The sequence below is a fragment of the Eptesicus fuscus genome, chromosome 12 (assembly GCF_027574615.1).
Source record: "Eptesicus fuscus isolate TK198812 chromosome 12, DD_ASM_mEF_20220401, whole genome shotgun sequence".
NCBI lineage: Eukaryota > Metazoa > Chordata > Mammalia > Chiroptera > Vespertilionidae > Eptesicus > Eptesicus fuscus.
In genome coordinates, this window is record NC_072484.1 from 35,158,152 (window position 1) to 35,174,972 (window position 16,821).

Genomic DNA, 16,821 nt, shown 5'->3' on the forward strand with positions numbered 1-16,821 from the left:
ACAGTGAAAAGGTGGCTGGCTACAAGCCAGGAAGAGAGGCCTCACCAGAAACCAACATTAATGGCATCTTGATCTTGGATCTCTAGCCTCCAGAATGTGAGAAAATTCATTTCTGTTATTTAAGTCACCCAATCTATGGTACCTTGTTATGGCAGTCAGAGCTGACTGCTACATATACCTCTATTTAAAAGTATTCATTATTGGAATTCAATTAAAGAATGATAACACTGAGGATTAAGATTTCTCTCATCTACTATATGTGATTTACTTACGTTCACCTTGGCCTTCTCAGTGCATCTGACTGGGGAGAATGTGTGTGTGGAATGTGGGAGTAGAGACAGAATTATGGTCAGAGAGGTGGGAAGGCCTAGACCCTGTACATCATGTGCTAAAATACAACATTTAATAAAGCTTTATTCCAAAATATACAAGCAGACATCACCTGGAGATTATATCATATGTTAGCCACACAGGTATGAAAGTGAACCTAGATATTTCATAAAGACTTTTCTTTTTTAATGTTTTTATTGTTGTTAGAGAGATGAAAGGAGAGAGAGAAAAAGCCCACAACCATGTGCCTTGGTAGGAATTGATCCTGCGAACTTTCAGTGCACAGAATGACTCTTAACCACACTGGCTAGGGCAAAACTTTCTTTTTTTTAATCTCTCAAATCAAAGAAAACTAGCTTGGGGTTAAAACTCAGTTAATTAAAAAACCAAGTGACTAGAAAATCTCATTCCCCAAGGATGATGGGTAGTGCTGGTTTTACTTAAGTCAGCTTACAAGCAGGTACATGAAGGTAATCAATACTAACAGAAGAAAACAGGTTCCTTAAATGGAAAATTAAAAGTTGAAAGTTACTCTGTGCCTCAGTACACACAGGTATCCAATACTGAACCTTTATGACCCTCAGTTTCCTAATCTGGAGATACTAATCTCTACTTCACAGAGATGCTTGGAGGATTACATAAAATCAGTTCTGGGTAAATGTTCTTCTGGCTCAATTAGGAGATTAACCAATGTGAGCTTTTGTCAGTGTATATGTATGTTTAAATTAGCTTTGAGGTAATATGATTTTAAGAATGTATATTTTATGATTTACTAACCTTAGTACTCCTCCAGTCATAAGAAAAGAAGAGGGGGGCCCTAACCGGTTTGGCTCAGTGGATAGAGCGTCGGCCTGCAGACTGAAAGCTCCCAGGTTCGATTCCGGTCAAGGGCATGTACCTTGGTTGCGGGCACATCCCCAGTAGGAGGTGTGCAGGAGGCAGCTGATCGATGTTTCTCTCTCATCGATGTTTCTAACTCCCTATCCCTCTCCATTCCTCTCTGTAAAAAAGCAATAAAATATATTTTAAAAAAAAAGGAGGGGGAAAGAAAAGCCTACACCGACCAAGGAAGGCTAAGGACTTGGAAAGAAAAACAAGCTGAAGGGAGAACCACTAACCTGGGTCCATAGAGTTCACACACTTCTGTTTTCACATATGACTAAAATGTGTAAAATTACATTCCTTAATAACCTACAAGTATAGTTATGACCATCTATTAGTCATATGTTCATAACTAAAACCAGAACATTAATGGAGTTAGTGGAAGACTCATATTCAGTATTTAGAAGGAAGGTTGCTGGGTAGCTTGTAGCAATTCTGCAGAGATAGGCCTGGGAATGCACTCACCCATTCAACTGGACTTTAGAAACAGAGTACTGTTTTCAAAGCATCATTAGCGCTGCTGTAAAATGGTTGTAGTTTCTTACTGCTGCTTTTTAATGATGAATTTTTATTATTCTACCTTGGTTATTTGGTTAACCCTATGGTAAACATGAGATTTTTTTTTTAATCAACTGTATTTCTAGAACTAGCTTTTTTGTTGTTGTTAATCCTCACCCGAGGATATTTTTTCCATTGATTTTTAGAGAGTAGAAGGGAGGAGGAGAGACAGAGAGAGAGAAACATTGATGTGAGAGAGACACATCGATTGGTTGCCTCTTGCACACCCCACACTGGAGATCGAGCCCGCAATCTGGGCATGTGCCCTTGACTGGAATCAAACCTGGGACCCTTTGGTCCTTAGGCTGACTATATCCACTGAGCCAAACCGGCTAGGGCAAGACACAATGTTTTAGTTCAAATGTAAATCATCTATACTCTTATTATGACCAAACAGATATATGCCTAATTTCCCCCCAAACCTGCTTACGCCAGAACAATAGAACAGAATTCCTTTGCTACCAAAATCAATAGATGGAATAGATGAGTTAAAGTCATATTTTTTTTCATTTAAATAACCAATATATCCATATGGTTTAAAATCAAACATACATAAAATAATACACCCATGCCTAACAGGTAGCCACTTTAGTTTTCTTGTGTATGCTTTCAGTTTATGCATACTACATATGAGCAAACAAATACATTTGATTAGTCCCCCCTCCCTGCCTTAATACAAAAAGTATTATATTATACACACAGTTCTGCATTTTCCTTTTTACCATTAATATATGTTGGATATTTTTCTATATCAGTATATAAAGATTTTCTTCATTCTTTTTTCTTAAAAGCTACATGATTTTCCATTATATAAATACTAGAGGCCCAGTGCATGAAATTCGTGTACGGGGCGGGGGGGAAACGGGGGTCCCTCAGCCTGGCCTGCACCCTCTCCAATCTGGGATCCCTTTCGCAATCCAGAACCACTGGCTCCTAAGCGCTCACCTGCCTGCCTGCCTAATGCCCCTAACTGCTCTCCTGCCTGCCTGATTCTCCTAACTACTCCCCTGCCAGCCTGATGGCCCTAACTGCTCTCCCCTCCTGGCCTGATCCCCCTAACTGCTCTCCCCTTCTTTTCTGACCCCCCTAACTGCTTATCTGCTCTCCCCTCCTGGCCTGATCCCCCTAACTGCCCACCTGCTCTCCCTTCCTCTCCGCACCTTCAGACTCCGGTGCAGGAGTGCTGAGAGCTCTCCGCTGAGGCCCCGCCCCCATCTTGAGGGGGCCGGGCGGTGCCATGGGCCTGCGCACGCCTCCTATCCCGGTGGCGCAAGTCCCTGCCCACCAGCTCCTGTGCGCGCACAGCCTGTTGAACAGTTGTGACTGGGACACTGTTAGGAAATTAGCATATTACCTCTTTATATAGATAGATAGATAGATAGATAGATAGATAGATAGATAGATAGATAGATTATATATAGATTCTTTAAACTAGGCAGTCTCTTGTTGATGAACAGAACATTTAGATTATTTCTAGTCTTTTGTTATTACAAACAACAATGTTGCAATGAATAACCTTGTATATACGTGTGTGTGTGTGTGTGTGTGTGTGTGTGTGTGTGTGTGTGTGTGTGTAGGCATAACCTATAGAATAAAGACCCAGAGAGACTTAGTGGATCAAAAGGTACATGTTTCTGTGACTCTGACAAATAATGACTCTTAACTTTTTTGAGGTTCTGATCCATTAAAAAATCTGATGAATACTACAGACTTGGCCCTCCGAAATGATGAACAAATACACACAAATTTTGCACATTCTAAGTGGATCCCAGGAACCCTCACATGGATTAAGCTCTAGAGATACTGAAAAAGCTAGATGATTTAGAAAGGTGTCTTAGAGCTACAATCTTAAATTTCTGAGAGTTTAGAGACTTTACCTTGGTTGATTTCAGCTGCAGAAGGCCCCAAGCTCAAGCTCTTCTTCTGCTGAGCATTTTTGGCAAGAAGTGTGTGCTTGTCATCATTCCCTGTATCCATCTCTGAAATGGTGACAGCCAGAATCCGGCAGAAATTAGCAAGCTGCTGTTGATCGAAATTGGATACCAAGGAACTCAGATTGGGGACTTCATCTAGCCGGATCATTTCCTACAGAAGACACAAATAAAACAATCCCTGTGCTCAGTGCATTAAAAATTAGATGTGCTCCTCTCTTGCATTCCCCTAAGAATGTGGCCACTTAGATTCAAATCCCAGCTCTGCAATTTACAGCTGCGCAACCCGAAGTAAGTTAAAGAACCTCTTTAAGTCTGTTTGCTCATTTGTCAAATGGGACTAACCTACCTCCTAGGACTGGTCTAAGGATTAAACCCTTTGAGCACCACTGTTCTTATTTTCTAACTTTGCTCATGTGCCTCATTTTACCTATTTAAACAAACAAACAAACAAACAAACAAACAAAAGAAATACTTATCACTCAAGTTTTATGAATCATAAACTGCCATTCTTGCTACAGATGGTTTCTTTTTAAGAAATAACGTTTTGCAAATATAGCTGAAGGACCATGTTTCCCCACCTACTTGTATTCCCTTTCTCTCCCCAGAGGTAATCATTATTTTGAACTTTGTATTTGTTATTCCCACATTTTTATACTTATGAATATTTCCATAAAAACATATGGTACTGTTCTGCATGTAGTGTGAATGGCATCATATACCACCTTACTTTTCAGTCAACACTGAGGTTTAACTACACGGATACAAGTAGCTCTAGTTCACTTGTTCTTCATTGTTTTACTTCACAACTTATTGTTTCTATAAACATTTAGGTGAACTACAATTTTTCACTATTAGACAATGTTGCAATGAACATTCCTATAGGTGTCTCTTTCTGTATATGCACAAGTAACCAATTATCTAGAGAAAGTGATGGGCATTCTTGCCTGTTTCTTGACTTTAATAAAATTATTTCCAAAGTTTAACATTAAGTTTAATGTTTGCTGTAAGTTTTGATATTAAAGAATGTTCCTTCTATCCCTAGCTTTTATCATGAATGAGTATTATATTTTATAAAATGCTTTTTGTTATCTGGTAATAGTACTCTCTGTGACAGAGAAATACCCAATCCAGGAGAAGTTAAGTAAATTAGTGGGAGGAAGAGTAGCAGGTATTATCTGAGGAATATAAAGATGTCTCGAAAGGAGAAAAGTTCATGTAATATAAGATTTAAAGAAAAAATATTTAATTAAAAAATCTATATGTGAAGGACTCATGCAGTTCAAACCTGCATTGTTCAAGGGTCAAATGTATTTTAATTTTTATTTATATGGTATAAAGCATAACGAAGTGAATTGCTGCACATGCCTTTACTATCACATCTCCATGCCTCTCTGCCAGAGGCAATGACCACTATCCTGAATTTTGTTACTACTTTGCCTTTAAAAACAGTTTTATCATATGATTTATGTTTAGTTATTTCTGAGCTTTATAAAAATGATATACTACATCCAGTCTTCTGCAACTGACTTCTAGCAATAATTTCTATGATTTCAGTGTGCTGTTGCCTTTAGCAATAGTTCATTTTTTTCCCACCACTTTCTAACACAGGCATACCTCATTTTTGTGAGCTTTGCTTTATTGTACTTCACAGATGTTGCATTTTTAACAAATAGAAGGCAAAATTTCTACCAGCAAAAAGACTACGACTCACTTTGTGATACTCTCGCTTTATTGCAGTGGTCTGTAACTGAACCCGCAGTACCTCAGTTATGCCTGTGTTCTATTGTGTGAATGGAGTGCATTTATTTACCCATTCTCCTGAAGATAGATCACAGACTTGGTTTCAGTTTTTTGTTCTGTGTTTCTTGATGCACGTGTGCAGTTTTTCTGGGGCAGTGGCTTACAAACCATTCTTAGAATGCCCAATAATTAGAAATATCCATAATAATCCAGTAAACATACATATGTGAATGCATAGGTACATCCTACCTAATAATAGACAAATATGCAAATTGACCGTACCTTCGCTATGCCCGCGATTGGCCAGGAGGTGCGGGGGGGCGGGACTCGGGGTGGCCGATTGGGCCGGTGGGACGCTGAGCTCGCGTCGCCAGCAGCGGCTCGAGCTCAGCGTCTGCGCCATGGCTGTGCTGCGGCACAGAAGGGGCCTCTGGGGCAGCGAGCTCACGTCCCACCGCGGACCATCAAAAGTGGGGGAGCCTGGTGCACCAGCGGACAGGCACCCAGCTCCCCCGCAATCGAAAGCAAAAGCATGGGAGCTGGGTGCCTGTCCACTCAGGCACCAGGCCTTTCAGAAGCCTCCGCCGCGCTGGAGGCTTCTGAAAGGCCTGGTGCACCAGCGATCAAAAGCAAAAGCATGGGAGCTGGGTGCCTGTCCGCTCAGGCCTGGTGCACTAGCGGACAGGCACCCAGCTCCCCCGTGATCGAAAGCGAAAGCGTGTAGGGGACCCTACACGTGCATGATTCAATCATGCACTGGGCCTCTAGTGTATAAATAAGAAACAAAAACTTCTTCAAACAATACCCTTACATGATACACTTTGATCTTTCCTATTTAGCTGGCAGACCCACTGAATTGACTGTACAACCTCTTGGCTTCAGTTCAGTGTTTTCATTTCTAAGAATCACTGTTCTGGGAATGAGCTTTCCCATGAGCATGCCTGAGACTCAGGCTGCGGTACTGATGTCCTGGCCCTCAGGGCAGTGCATACCTAGGTGCTGGGTCACAGGGTATATGCATGTTAAAGTAGAAAACAGAAGAAAGGTAAAGATATTCTGCTGATATAAAACAGTATCATCACTAGAGAAGTGCTGTCAACGATATACATTCTCACTAAATTTGCTCTATTTTCTCTAACTGTAGTCTTGATTTGCATTTCCCTAAATATCAATGAGGTTAAGCATCTTTTCTTATATTTATGAACCATTTGTTTCTTCTCTGTGAAATGCTTGTTCATATCATTGTCCATTTTTTTACTGAACTATTCATTTTCTTGCCAATCTGTAAGAATTCCTGATAAATTTTGACTACCAATCTTTTGTCAGTTGCATGGGTTGCAAACACCTTTTCCCAGTTTGTGGCTTGGATTCCTTCTTTATGGTGTCTGATTCCCTTGCAAAATGTTCCAAGATATCCATAATATCTAGCAGAACTCATTAACATTTTGGCAACACAGAAAAAGCAATTCTAGACTCCTATGCTGATACTGCCAGGAAGACTGGAAGCCCCTTCTCTCACACTGGCTAGAGCACACAGTTAGTGGAAAAACAACAAAGCCTTTTTATCAAAGGACACAAAGGGTCTGTCTGGGACCTGCACACATTTCCAATGTGTTCCTACAGACAATGGGTCACTTGTGCATCTTCCGCCTGGGTGATAACAAATAGAACCTGAGCAAAGTACAGCAAAAAGACAGAAACGAAAGCTGGGGACAACACTGCATGTGGGTGCCCCTTTCCCAGCAATGCCAGCGCTAAGGGGCTGCTCCTGCCTCCCGAGTAGTAAAAGAATTCTACCAAACTGCACCAACATGGACGTACGGGACAAATACTAGGGAAGGAAGGAAGCTGCAGGTCTTAAGAATGTAGTGGTTCTCTAGCAGATGTCTATGGGTACGTTTTTAGGGTCTGGGAGATCGCAATAAGTTTTTAATTTAGTGCTTTCCTTTCAATCATAGTTAGTATTTTTAAAGCATATTCTGGATCATTTGAATGTACATCTTATGTCCAAGTGGCCACACTTCAGTGCTCATTACCTGTGTCTCCTGTGTTGGTATCAATTAACATTATCTGTTGACAACTAATGGGGGAAAAACACAGGTAAACTTAACAAGTAAAGTGAAAGTCAAAAATCACCAAGGGAAACATATCCTAATAAATGAAGGTTTCACAGCAGTTCAAATTTAGAAAAATGGTAAGAGAATAAAGTCACACAGCATGTAGCAGTAGGTATGCTAAAAAGATCTTGCATTATAATAATTAGTGAGTGCGGGGCAATTTGATTTTGGCCAAGTGACATTAGCCATCACATTAAATTCATTATGTCAATCTGAACTTTTGAGTTTTATAATTACTTTGATTTCAATTTGTATATTTGTTTAGGTTTTATAGTCATATAAGACCTATTAGTATAAAAAGTATAACCTAACTTTTACTTGAATATGTTTAAGTAATACAAAAAATTATTTAACACTAGGAGTACGGAAGAATTTTTCTTTAAAAAGGGCTCTGTACATTAATTAAGGTTTCAGAGTCCAATCAGTTGAGATACTCTCTCCCTCCTGGTTACCCACCTGTTGGAGGACATACCTTTTTAACACCCAAAATATCTTCAATGAGTGTTGCTGTTTGTAAGAATGTCTTCTTACTCGTCATCAGTGTAAACAGGAAGATCACAAAGTCATTCTTTTCTGCCAAACGCTTTGTAACTCCTTCCGTCTATCACAAGAGAGGAGAGAAAAGGCAGAATAAGTTATAAATATGAAAAAATATATATAAAGAGCAAGATATCCCTTCCATACACTGGAAACACAATCCCACATTACATCTGAAATTCTTGGCTTAGAATCCCTAAAGCAATATACAAAACACTGTGTGCAAATGCATTTTTCTGGGAAGGGGTGTTTTCATGATAATCTTATAGGTTTGTGACCTAGTATCTGCTTAGTATCTAAATCAGGAGCTATAGCCTAGCACAGAGTAGTCCAAGTTTTATTTGACTTTTAAAATTTTTAATGTAAATGTTTTTCAGGCAGGACGTGCCTACTCCAGGATTGTCACAATTTGTACAAGTCCCCACTCCAAAAACCAGCAACTTCAAACATTTCTATTTTTCTGCCCAGTCCCTGAAGTACTGGTATTTTCAACTCTAAAAGCCAATCAACGATGGAGTCAGTAACATCATACAGTTGTTGTTTTTTAATAAGGACAATTTCTTAGTGGCCTCAGATACAAGAATAATTGTATGTTTCCTTAAAATTAGTTTTTTATCTTATAGCTCCATCTGTGCCTATTTGTGCCACTAGTTTCATGTGGCTATTAAGCACTTGAAATGTGGCTAGTCTGAACTAAGATGTGCTGAGTGTAAAAAACACTAGATTTTGAAAGGTCAGTACAAAAAAAAATTGATATTTAATTTTAAACTTATTAAAATTAACTTCACTTATTCCTATTTTTTTCTTATTAAGAAATTGCTACAAGGAAATTTAAAGTAACTTAAGTGGCTTCCATTGTATTTCTAGTGCACAGCACTGTTACAGATGCTGAGCTGTGTAAATGTTAAAACATAGCTCCCTATTTGTATTGGCTGCACCATCCATAATACAGATGATTTTATGCTCTACATTTTTATATTAGCCCATTTCTTAGATGTATGTTATACCCTTAACTTACTTTATCCTTTTCATTCTTCTAAATTCATACTTCTAAATTTATGATTTTGATAGATTTTACATACTCCTGTAAGATGCCTGAAGTCTTTTTTGAATGAGGCAAAAAATAAAATTAAACTTTCTTTGCATTTTCATAGCATACAGGTTTCACATCTTCAACAGCACTTGTTTCATCCTGCCATGTATTGTGATTCACTGTTTACAGTTTACCAAAGAAGTTCCTAAAGACAGGTACTGTGTCTTATAAAAACTATATTTGTATACTGCTTTACAGAGTACTTTCACATCTATCATCTCATTTAGTCTTCACAACAACCCTATGATGTTAATATGATTACTAACTGCACTCTACCGATAAGAAACTAAAGCTCAAGAGGTGAACTAATAAACACTAAGCCAAAGACCAGAACTCAAAATCAAGTTCCAGTACTAAGTGCTGTGCTCTTTCCTTTCTACTAAATTGCTTTCTTTATTCACCATTCTTTTTCACTCACTGCTCAATATAGTAGTGTCCTGCTAAATTGTGGGTGAGGCTTCTGGTTCTTATTTTGTCTTCTAACACGGAAAATGAAGGAATGGGCATAAGGAGGTTAAAAGGTATCTTAGAGGTCACACTCTTCCAATGCTTGTACCCCTTTGGCAATTGTTCCGTCTCTGCTTGGATACCTCCAGGGTTAAAGGAGTTCAGTACCTGCTGAAGTAACCGTAGCTCTTAACAATTACAGTTGACTATTAAAGAACACAGGAGTTATGTACAGTCAAAAACCTATAATTACAGTCAGCCTTCTGCACCCACAAATTCCCAACTACAGGTTGAAAATATAGTTGAGTCTTGAAACAACACGGGTTTGAACTGCATGGGTCATATGAAGTTGAACCTGTGCAGTCCGTGTTAAGGTCAACTATACTATGAAACTCTGCCTCCCCGTAATTTCCACCTGTTGGTTCTGGTTCTCAGACACACATAAAATAAGGTCAATTCCTTCAATATCTGAAGATAGCTCTCAGGCCCACCACCTCCCTTGAATCATCCTTTCTCAAGGACTGCAGATGCGGTGGGAAGAAAAATGCAGCACCAATGGTAGGGGTACTTACACACACGCAGGTATTATACAGGATGCTCAAACAGTCCTTGGACATTTCATCACTTACTGAAAGTAAAAGGGAAGTAATTGGCTATTTTTCTCATTGAAAGGACAGTATAACTGTATTAAATTTTTTGAAAATAAAAACAATTTCTCATAATCTCCTCCAAGATGATTATTTTCCTACTAGTAGCCCATTTGCAGGAAGAATCCTGCGAGCGGCCGCTGCGGCCGTGTGCGCTGCCACTGCCGCCGCCGTTGCCGTTGCGGCCGCAGCGCCTACACCCGAGCGCCGCTGCCGCCTGCCCCGCCCCGCCCCGCCCCACCCCGCCCTGCCTGGGCTTTCCCTCTGGCAGCTACCTTGCTTTCCGCTTTTCCTCCCTCTTCCTTCTAAGTTGTCTTCAGTCTTCACTCCTCCCTCCCTCCGTGTATGCAAATTAACCGCCATATTGGCTGGGGTAATTTGCATACTCGCCCTGATCGGCTGGTGGGCGTGGCTTTGGCTGGTGGGCATGGTTTGGCATAGCGAAGGTGCGGTCAATTTGCATATTTGTCTATTATTAGGTAGGATAAGCATATCTCCCTCCAGTTTTTATTTACCAAAGATTTTCATGGTGCCCATCAGAACCCACAAATCAATTTGTAGACTCCTTTTGGTTTGATATAGTAGCCATTTTCATTATTCTCCACAGTCTTCATAATTTCAGTCTATGGTGATATCATTATTTAAAATAAGCCATATTAACTTTGTAGCTTGCTTAGAATATATCCAAGGTTTTAGTTTTAGTTTGTTTTTGTTTTTTTGGCTATTTAAATAGACAAAAAAATAAACAATGTAAACCTTTTGATGCTTGTGTTGAATTGGTTCTTTAAGAAACATTTCCAAAACCTGAACTACTAGAATCCAAAGTATAAGTATACAGATGTCTCTTATTATAAATCTGGTTATTTATATTAGGGAAATGGCTTTTAATGCCTGACAAGGGCCCAGCAAAGCGGGGAAAACAAGGTTATTGGATTGTTTACCTGATTGCCTCTCACGGTCTCCCACAACTTATCAAGCCTATTAAAGAACTAGCTACTTATTCCTCTGTCAGCAGAAACAGAAAGTAGCACAAAAGGGAAAACTAAATTTTCATGACCCCCAAACTAGGAGGTGATAAAACTGAATATGAACCATGGACAAAGTGTTTTGTTTGGCATATTTTTATTTTCAAAAACTATTCCCACTTAATCTTATGCTGCTACAATACCTCTAAAACTGCTGGGTCTCCTTCTGAGATCCCAATGGGCAGTCCTGCCAAGGTAGCTGGGCCAGATGGGTTATCTGATATAATCCTGAGATAATGCAAGTGTCCTATATCCCTTATCACTACCTTTCAACCTCCTGAGGCTTGTTGGTTTTTTAATTTTATGACTTTAAAGCAGGTTGGAATACCCTGACCAGTATATAGAGAACAGAAGAACCAATTTAGATAGAAAGAAAATCTAAATATGGATATTCAAAGATGAATATGAATCCTCTTAACCATCACTATACCTACAAATGAGGTCTTACATAGTATGCCATGTTGATGTTAGGGAGGAAAAACTTTTTAATTAAAAAAAAGTGATGTTTGTGGAAGAGCATTCATGAAATATTAAGTGATCTCTGTCTTTTAATGCCAAGTAAAGTACATTTATTCTTTTTATAAATTAAATATTGAATACCCCAAAAGAATATTTGTAATATGCATAAATTATGAGGAAGAATAAGAATAATACCCATATACCCACTACTGAACTTACAAAATAATGCACCACCAAAAACATTCTTACTTTTTACTATATGCACTCTGGTAATGACTGAACTTTTTACACAGAGCATATATCACCTTTATAACAATAAGAAATAGTTTAAAACAAAACACAGACAGTGATCTTACTGTATATGAGAAGTAAGAATTACCAAATAGAACATAAAAACTGGACCCAAGGACTATAAGATGTAATTCTTTATTCCAGTGGTTTTCACACTTTTTCTTTTAAAGCACCAGACTGTATTTCTACCTAGTATAAAATGAATAAATACAGCTGCTTAGTTAGGATTGGAGAGAGTACCCTGCAGTTGAATCTAAGCCATAATGTCCTTACCATTAAGAGTTAGAGAAGAAGAGAAACTCCTGGAAACCACCATCATATCAGCAGGTTGGAAAAAGGGGAAGTGGTTGACAAACATACTTACTTTTCAGTTTCTGTCCCCGGAGAGAGACTGTAGGCCTCATAAGAATTTCTACAAGAAGCTATAAAAAAATATTTTTAGATAAAATCTTCAAAATTAATTCAAAGCACAACTTATAAAACAATCTTTGCTCTGTTAACTCATGGCCCAAATATCTATAACCGTATTACAAGAGCCTCTTATTCCCAACATAGGCAAATGGCAGGGAGGTTCAGGGAAATGAGCTCTACACCAAGGTTTTAGTCCCAGCTTAACCACCTATTCCCCATGTAAACTTGGGCAGGTCGATGCCCCGACATAGACTCTGTTTTCTCATTTTAAAAAATAGGCATATTAGATTAGGTAATCTATGAGATCCAATGTGGTTTTAATTTTTAAAAAGCTACAGAGTATCACCTCAATTCTTCTTTTGCTTAAAGAATATTTGTTTTCTCTTATAAACATAAAAATAATCTCAAGGATACATCATAAACTGTTAATACTTATTTCTACAGGGGGTAGGAATGATATGTGTTCATTTTTCATTTTACATACTTTAAATACTACACATAATTTTGCTTAAACTATTTACAAAGGCATGCATTAAAAAAACCATTCTGTTGAGACAAAGAAGAAAATTTAAAACTATAAAAGGATCGATCCAGCAGGAGGATATAACAATTATATACAAAGATGCACTTAATAACAGACCCTCAAAATAAATGAAGCAAAAACTGACAGAACTGAAGGAAATAGACAATTCAAAAATAATTGTTGAACACTTCAATACCCCACTTTCAATAATAGACAACTAGGCAACAGCAAAGAAATAGAAGACTTAAACACAATAAACCAATAACAGGGGGTTTGGCAAGAAAAAAGCACCCAACTAAAGGTCAGTGAATGGGCAAAATGACCCAAGCAAAAGCCCATATTTATGAATGAACTGAGATTCCTGGAGAATGCAGAAGAGGAAAACCCCATAAATTTGGCAATGTAGCAGGATACAAAATTAACGCCAAGAAATCTATGGCATTTCTATACACCAATAATGAACTTACAGAAAGAGAGACTAAAAAAGCAATCCCATCTTCCATCGCACCAAAAAAATTAAGATACCTAGGAATAAACTTAACTAAGGAGGTAAAAGACCTATACGCGGAAAACTACAGGACACTGAAAAAAGAGATAGAGGAAGACATAAATAGATGGAATTGGGAGAATCAGCATCATTAAAATGTCCATATTACCCAAAGCAATCTATTGATTCAATGCACTCCCCATTAAAATACCAACGGCATATTTCACAGACCTAGAAAGAACTCTCCAAAAATTCATCTGGAATAAAAAAAAAGACCCCGAATAGCTGCAGCAATCCTGAGAAAGAAGAACAAAGTAGGTGGGATCTCAATACCAGATTTCAAGCTGTATTACATAGCCACTGTTCTCAAAACAGCCTGGTACTGGCACAAGAACAGACATATAGATCAATGGAATAGAACAGAGAACCCAGCCCTAGGTGGTTTGGCTTAGTGGACAGAGCGTCAGCCTGTGGACTGAAAAGTCCCCAGTTCGATTCCGGTCAAGGGCATGTACCTTGGTTGCGGGCACATCCCCAGTAGGAGGTATGCAAGAGGCAGCTGATGGATGTTTCTCTCTCATCGATGCTTCTAACTCTTTTTCCCCTCTCCCTTCCTCTCTGTAAAAATTCAATAAAATATATTAAAAAAAAAAAAAAAGAATAGAGAACCCAGAAATCGACTCAAACCACTATGTTCAATTAATATTTGATAAAGGAGGCATGAACATACAATGGAGTCAAGACAGTCTCTTCAATAAATGGTGTTGGGAAAATTGGACAGATACATGCAAAAAAATGAAACTAGACCAACTTACACCATACACAAAAATAAACTCAAAATAAACAAAGGACTTAAACATAATACAGGAAACCATAAAAATACTAGAGGAATCCACAGGCAGAGAAATCTCAGACATATCCGAAACAACTTCTTCACCGATACAGCTCCTAGGGCGATGGAAACTAAAGAGAAAATAAACAAATGGGACTACATCAAAGTAAAAAGCTTTTGCACAGCAAAAGAAACCATCACAAAACAACAAGAAAGACCACTGTATGGGAGAACGTATTTGCCAATGTTATCACTGACAAAGGTTTAATCTCCAACATTTACAGAGAACTCATACAACTTAACAAAAGGAAGATAAATGATCCAATAAAAAAAATGGGCAACGGACCTAAATACTTTTCGAAAGAAGACAGAAGGAAGGCCAAGAGACAAATGACAACATGCTGAAAGTCACTAATTAACCGAGAGATGCAAATCAAAACGACAATGCGGTACCATCTCACACCTGTCAGAATGGCTATCATCAACAAATCAACAAATGACAAGTGCTGGCGAGGATGCAGAGAAAAAGGAACCCTTGTGCACTGCTGGTGGAAATGCAGACTGGTGCAGCCACTGTGGAGAACAGTATGGAGTTTCCTCAAAAAACTGAAAGTGGAACTCCCATTTGACCCAGTAATCCCACTTCTAGGAATATATCCCAAGAAACTAGAAACACCAATCAGAAAGGATATATATGCACCCCTATGTTCATAGCAGCACAATTTACCATAGTTAAGATTTGGAAACAGCCTAAATGCTCATCAGCAGATGAGTGGATTAGAGAATTATGTTACATCTACACAATGGAATACTACGCTGCTATCATAAAGAAGGAATTCTTACCATTTGCAGCAGCATGGATGGAACTGGAGAGCATTATGCTAAGTCAGTGGTCAGCAAACTCATTAGTCAACAGAGCAGCAAACCGCGGCTTAAGAGCCGCAGTTTGCCGACCACTGTGCTAAGTGAAATAAGCCAGGCAATGAAAGAAAAATACCACATGATCTCACTCATTTATGGATAATAAAGAACATTATAACCTGATGAATAAAAAGATACAGAGGCAGTGAAGCATCGAACAGACTGTCAAATTACAGCAGGAAGGCTGGGGAGTGTTGGGGAGGGGGGGGGAAAGAGATCAACCGAAGGACTTGTATGCATGCATATAAGCACAACTCATGGACATAAGACACTGGAGGGGTGGGATGAGAGCATGTGCCAGGGGATAGGGGAGGCTGGGGGAAGGTCAATGGGGAAAAAAAGGAGATATATGCACTACTACTTGTAATACTTTAAACAATAAAATTAAAATAATAAAAAAACATGCAACAAAAAAGGAAAAACAAACAAACAAACAAAAAAGCCAGGAATCTGCACCATGAAAGAGGGCCTTCACCAGACACCAAATTTGCCCTTGCCAAGATCTTATACTGCCCTGCCTCCAGAAGTGTGAAAAATAAATTTCTGTTGTTTATAACCTACAGTTTGTAATATTATAGTAACCTGAAAGAACTGAGATAGAAAATCAATATGAGAAAAGCCTAATAACCAAATAGAAAGGATGCAAAAGCCACTAACAGACAATTGGCAGAAAAGAAACAACTTATAAACACACAAAAAGTTATTCAAGAATGCCAATTTTAAAAACTGTAATGAAAACAAGTAAAGAGCTCTTAAAACTCATAATAAAAAGATAACCCAATTAAAAAATGAGTCAAGGAGATATACATTTTTCTAAGGAAAATACACAAATGATACATAAACACATAAAAAGATGCTGAACACCATTAGCCAATACAAATCAAAACCACAATGAGATACCACTTCACACCCACTAGGATGGCTATATTCAAAAACACACGTAACAAGTTTGATGAGGATGTAGAAAAATTGGAACCCTCATACGCTGCTGGTGGGCATGGTGCAATTGCTTTGGAAAACAATCTGACGGTTCTTCAAAGGATTAAACATAGGAGTTACGATATGAACCAGTAATCCCACTACTAGGCATATACCCCAAATTAATGAAACTCCAAGCCTGCACAGAAACTTGTACACAAATGACAAAGGTAAATTTATTTTGTGATTATTATTTGTGTGCTTTTCTTTATGCTAGTTACACTTCAATTACAAAGTCCATAAAAAAGCACATATGCACACTATTTTGGTGATGAAGTGAATAAGCAGACACTCTTATCCTTTGTTACTGGGGATGTAAGTTGAAAAAACCTGTTAGGTATGGCAACTGACAAGTTTATAAACAATAAAAGACACAGATGGGAGAAACCAAGATGGCGGCATAGGTAATCACCTATACTTGCTGCCTCTCACAACCAAATCAAAACCACAACTAAATGGCAGAACAACTACCACCCAGATCTGCAGGAAGGCTGGCTGAGTGGAAGTTCCACAACTAGAGAGGTGAAGAAAGCGCACTGAGACTGGTAAGAGGTGTGGAGGCGCGGAAAGTGCTGGCACCTGGATGTGCTGCTCTGTAAACCAGCAGGG

General features: G+C 38.7%; 1 protein-coding gene across 3 annotated transcripts in view; it reads right to left on the reverse strand.

Annotated features, from left to right (window-relative positions):
- The window catches only part of TRPC4AP (transient receptor potential cation channel subfamily C member 4 associated protein), an 86,973-nt gene that overhangs the window by 35,429 nt on the left and 34,723 nt on the right, over positions 1–16,821 (reverse strand). For all 3 annotated transcript variants that reach the window (XM_054723590.1, XM_008149698.3, XM_008149697.3), the window contains exons 4-7: positions 12,425–12,482; positions 10,211–10,266; positions 8,034–8,162; positions 3,648–3,855 (exon numbers count right to left, since the gene is read on the reverse strand). In XM_054723590.1, the coding sequence (XP_054579565.1) occupies positions 3,648–3,855; positions 8,034–8,162; positions 10,211–10,266; positions 12,425–12,482 (451 nt within the window). The remainder of the gene's footprint in view (positions 1–3,647; positions 3,856–8,033; positions 8,163–10,210; positions 10,267–12,424; positions 12,483–16,821) is intronic.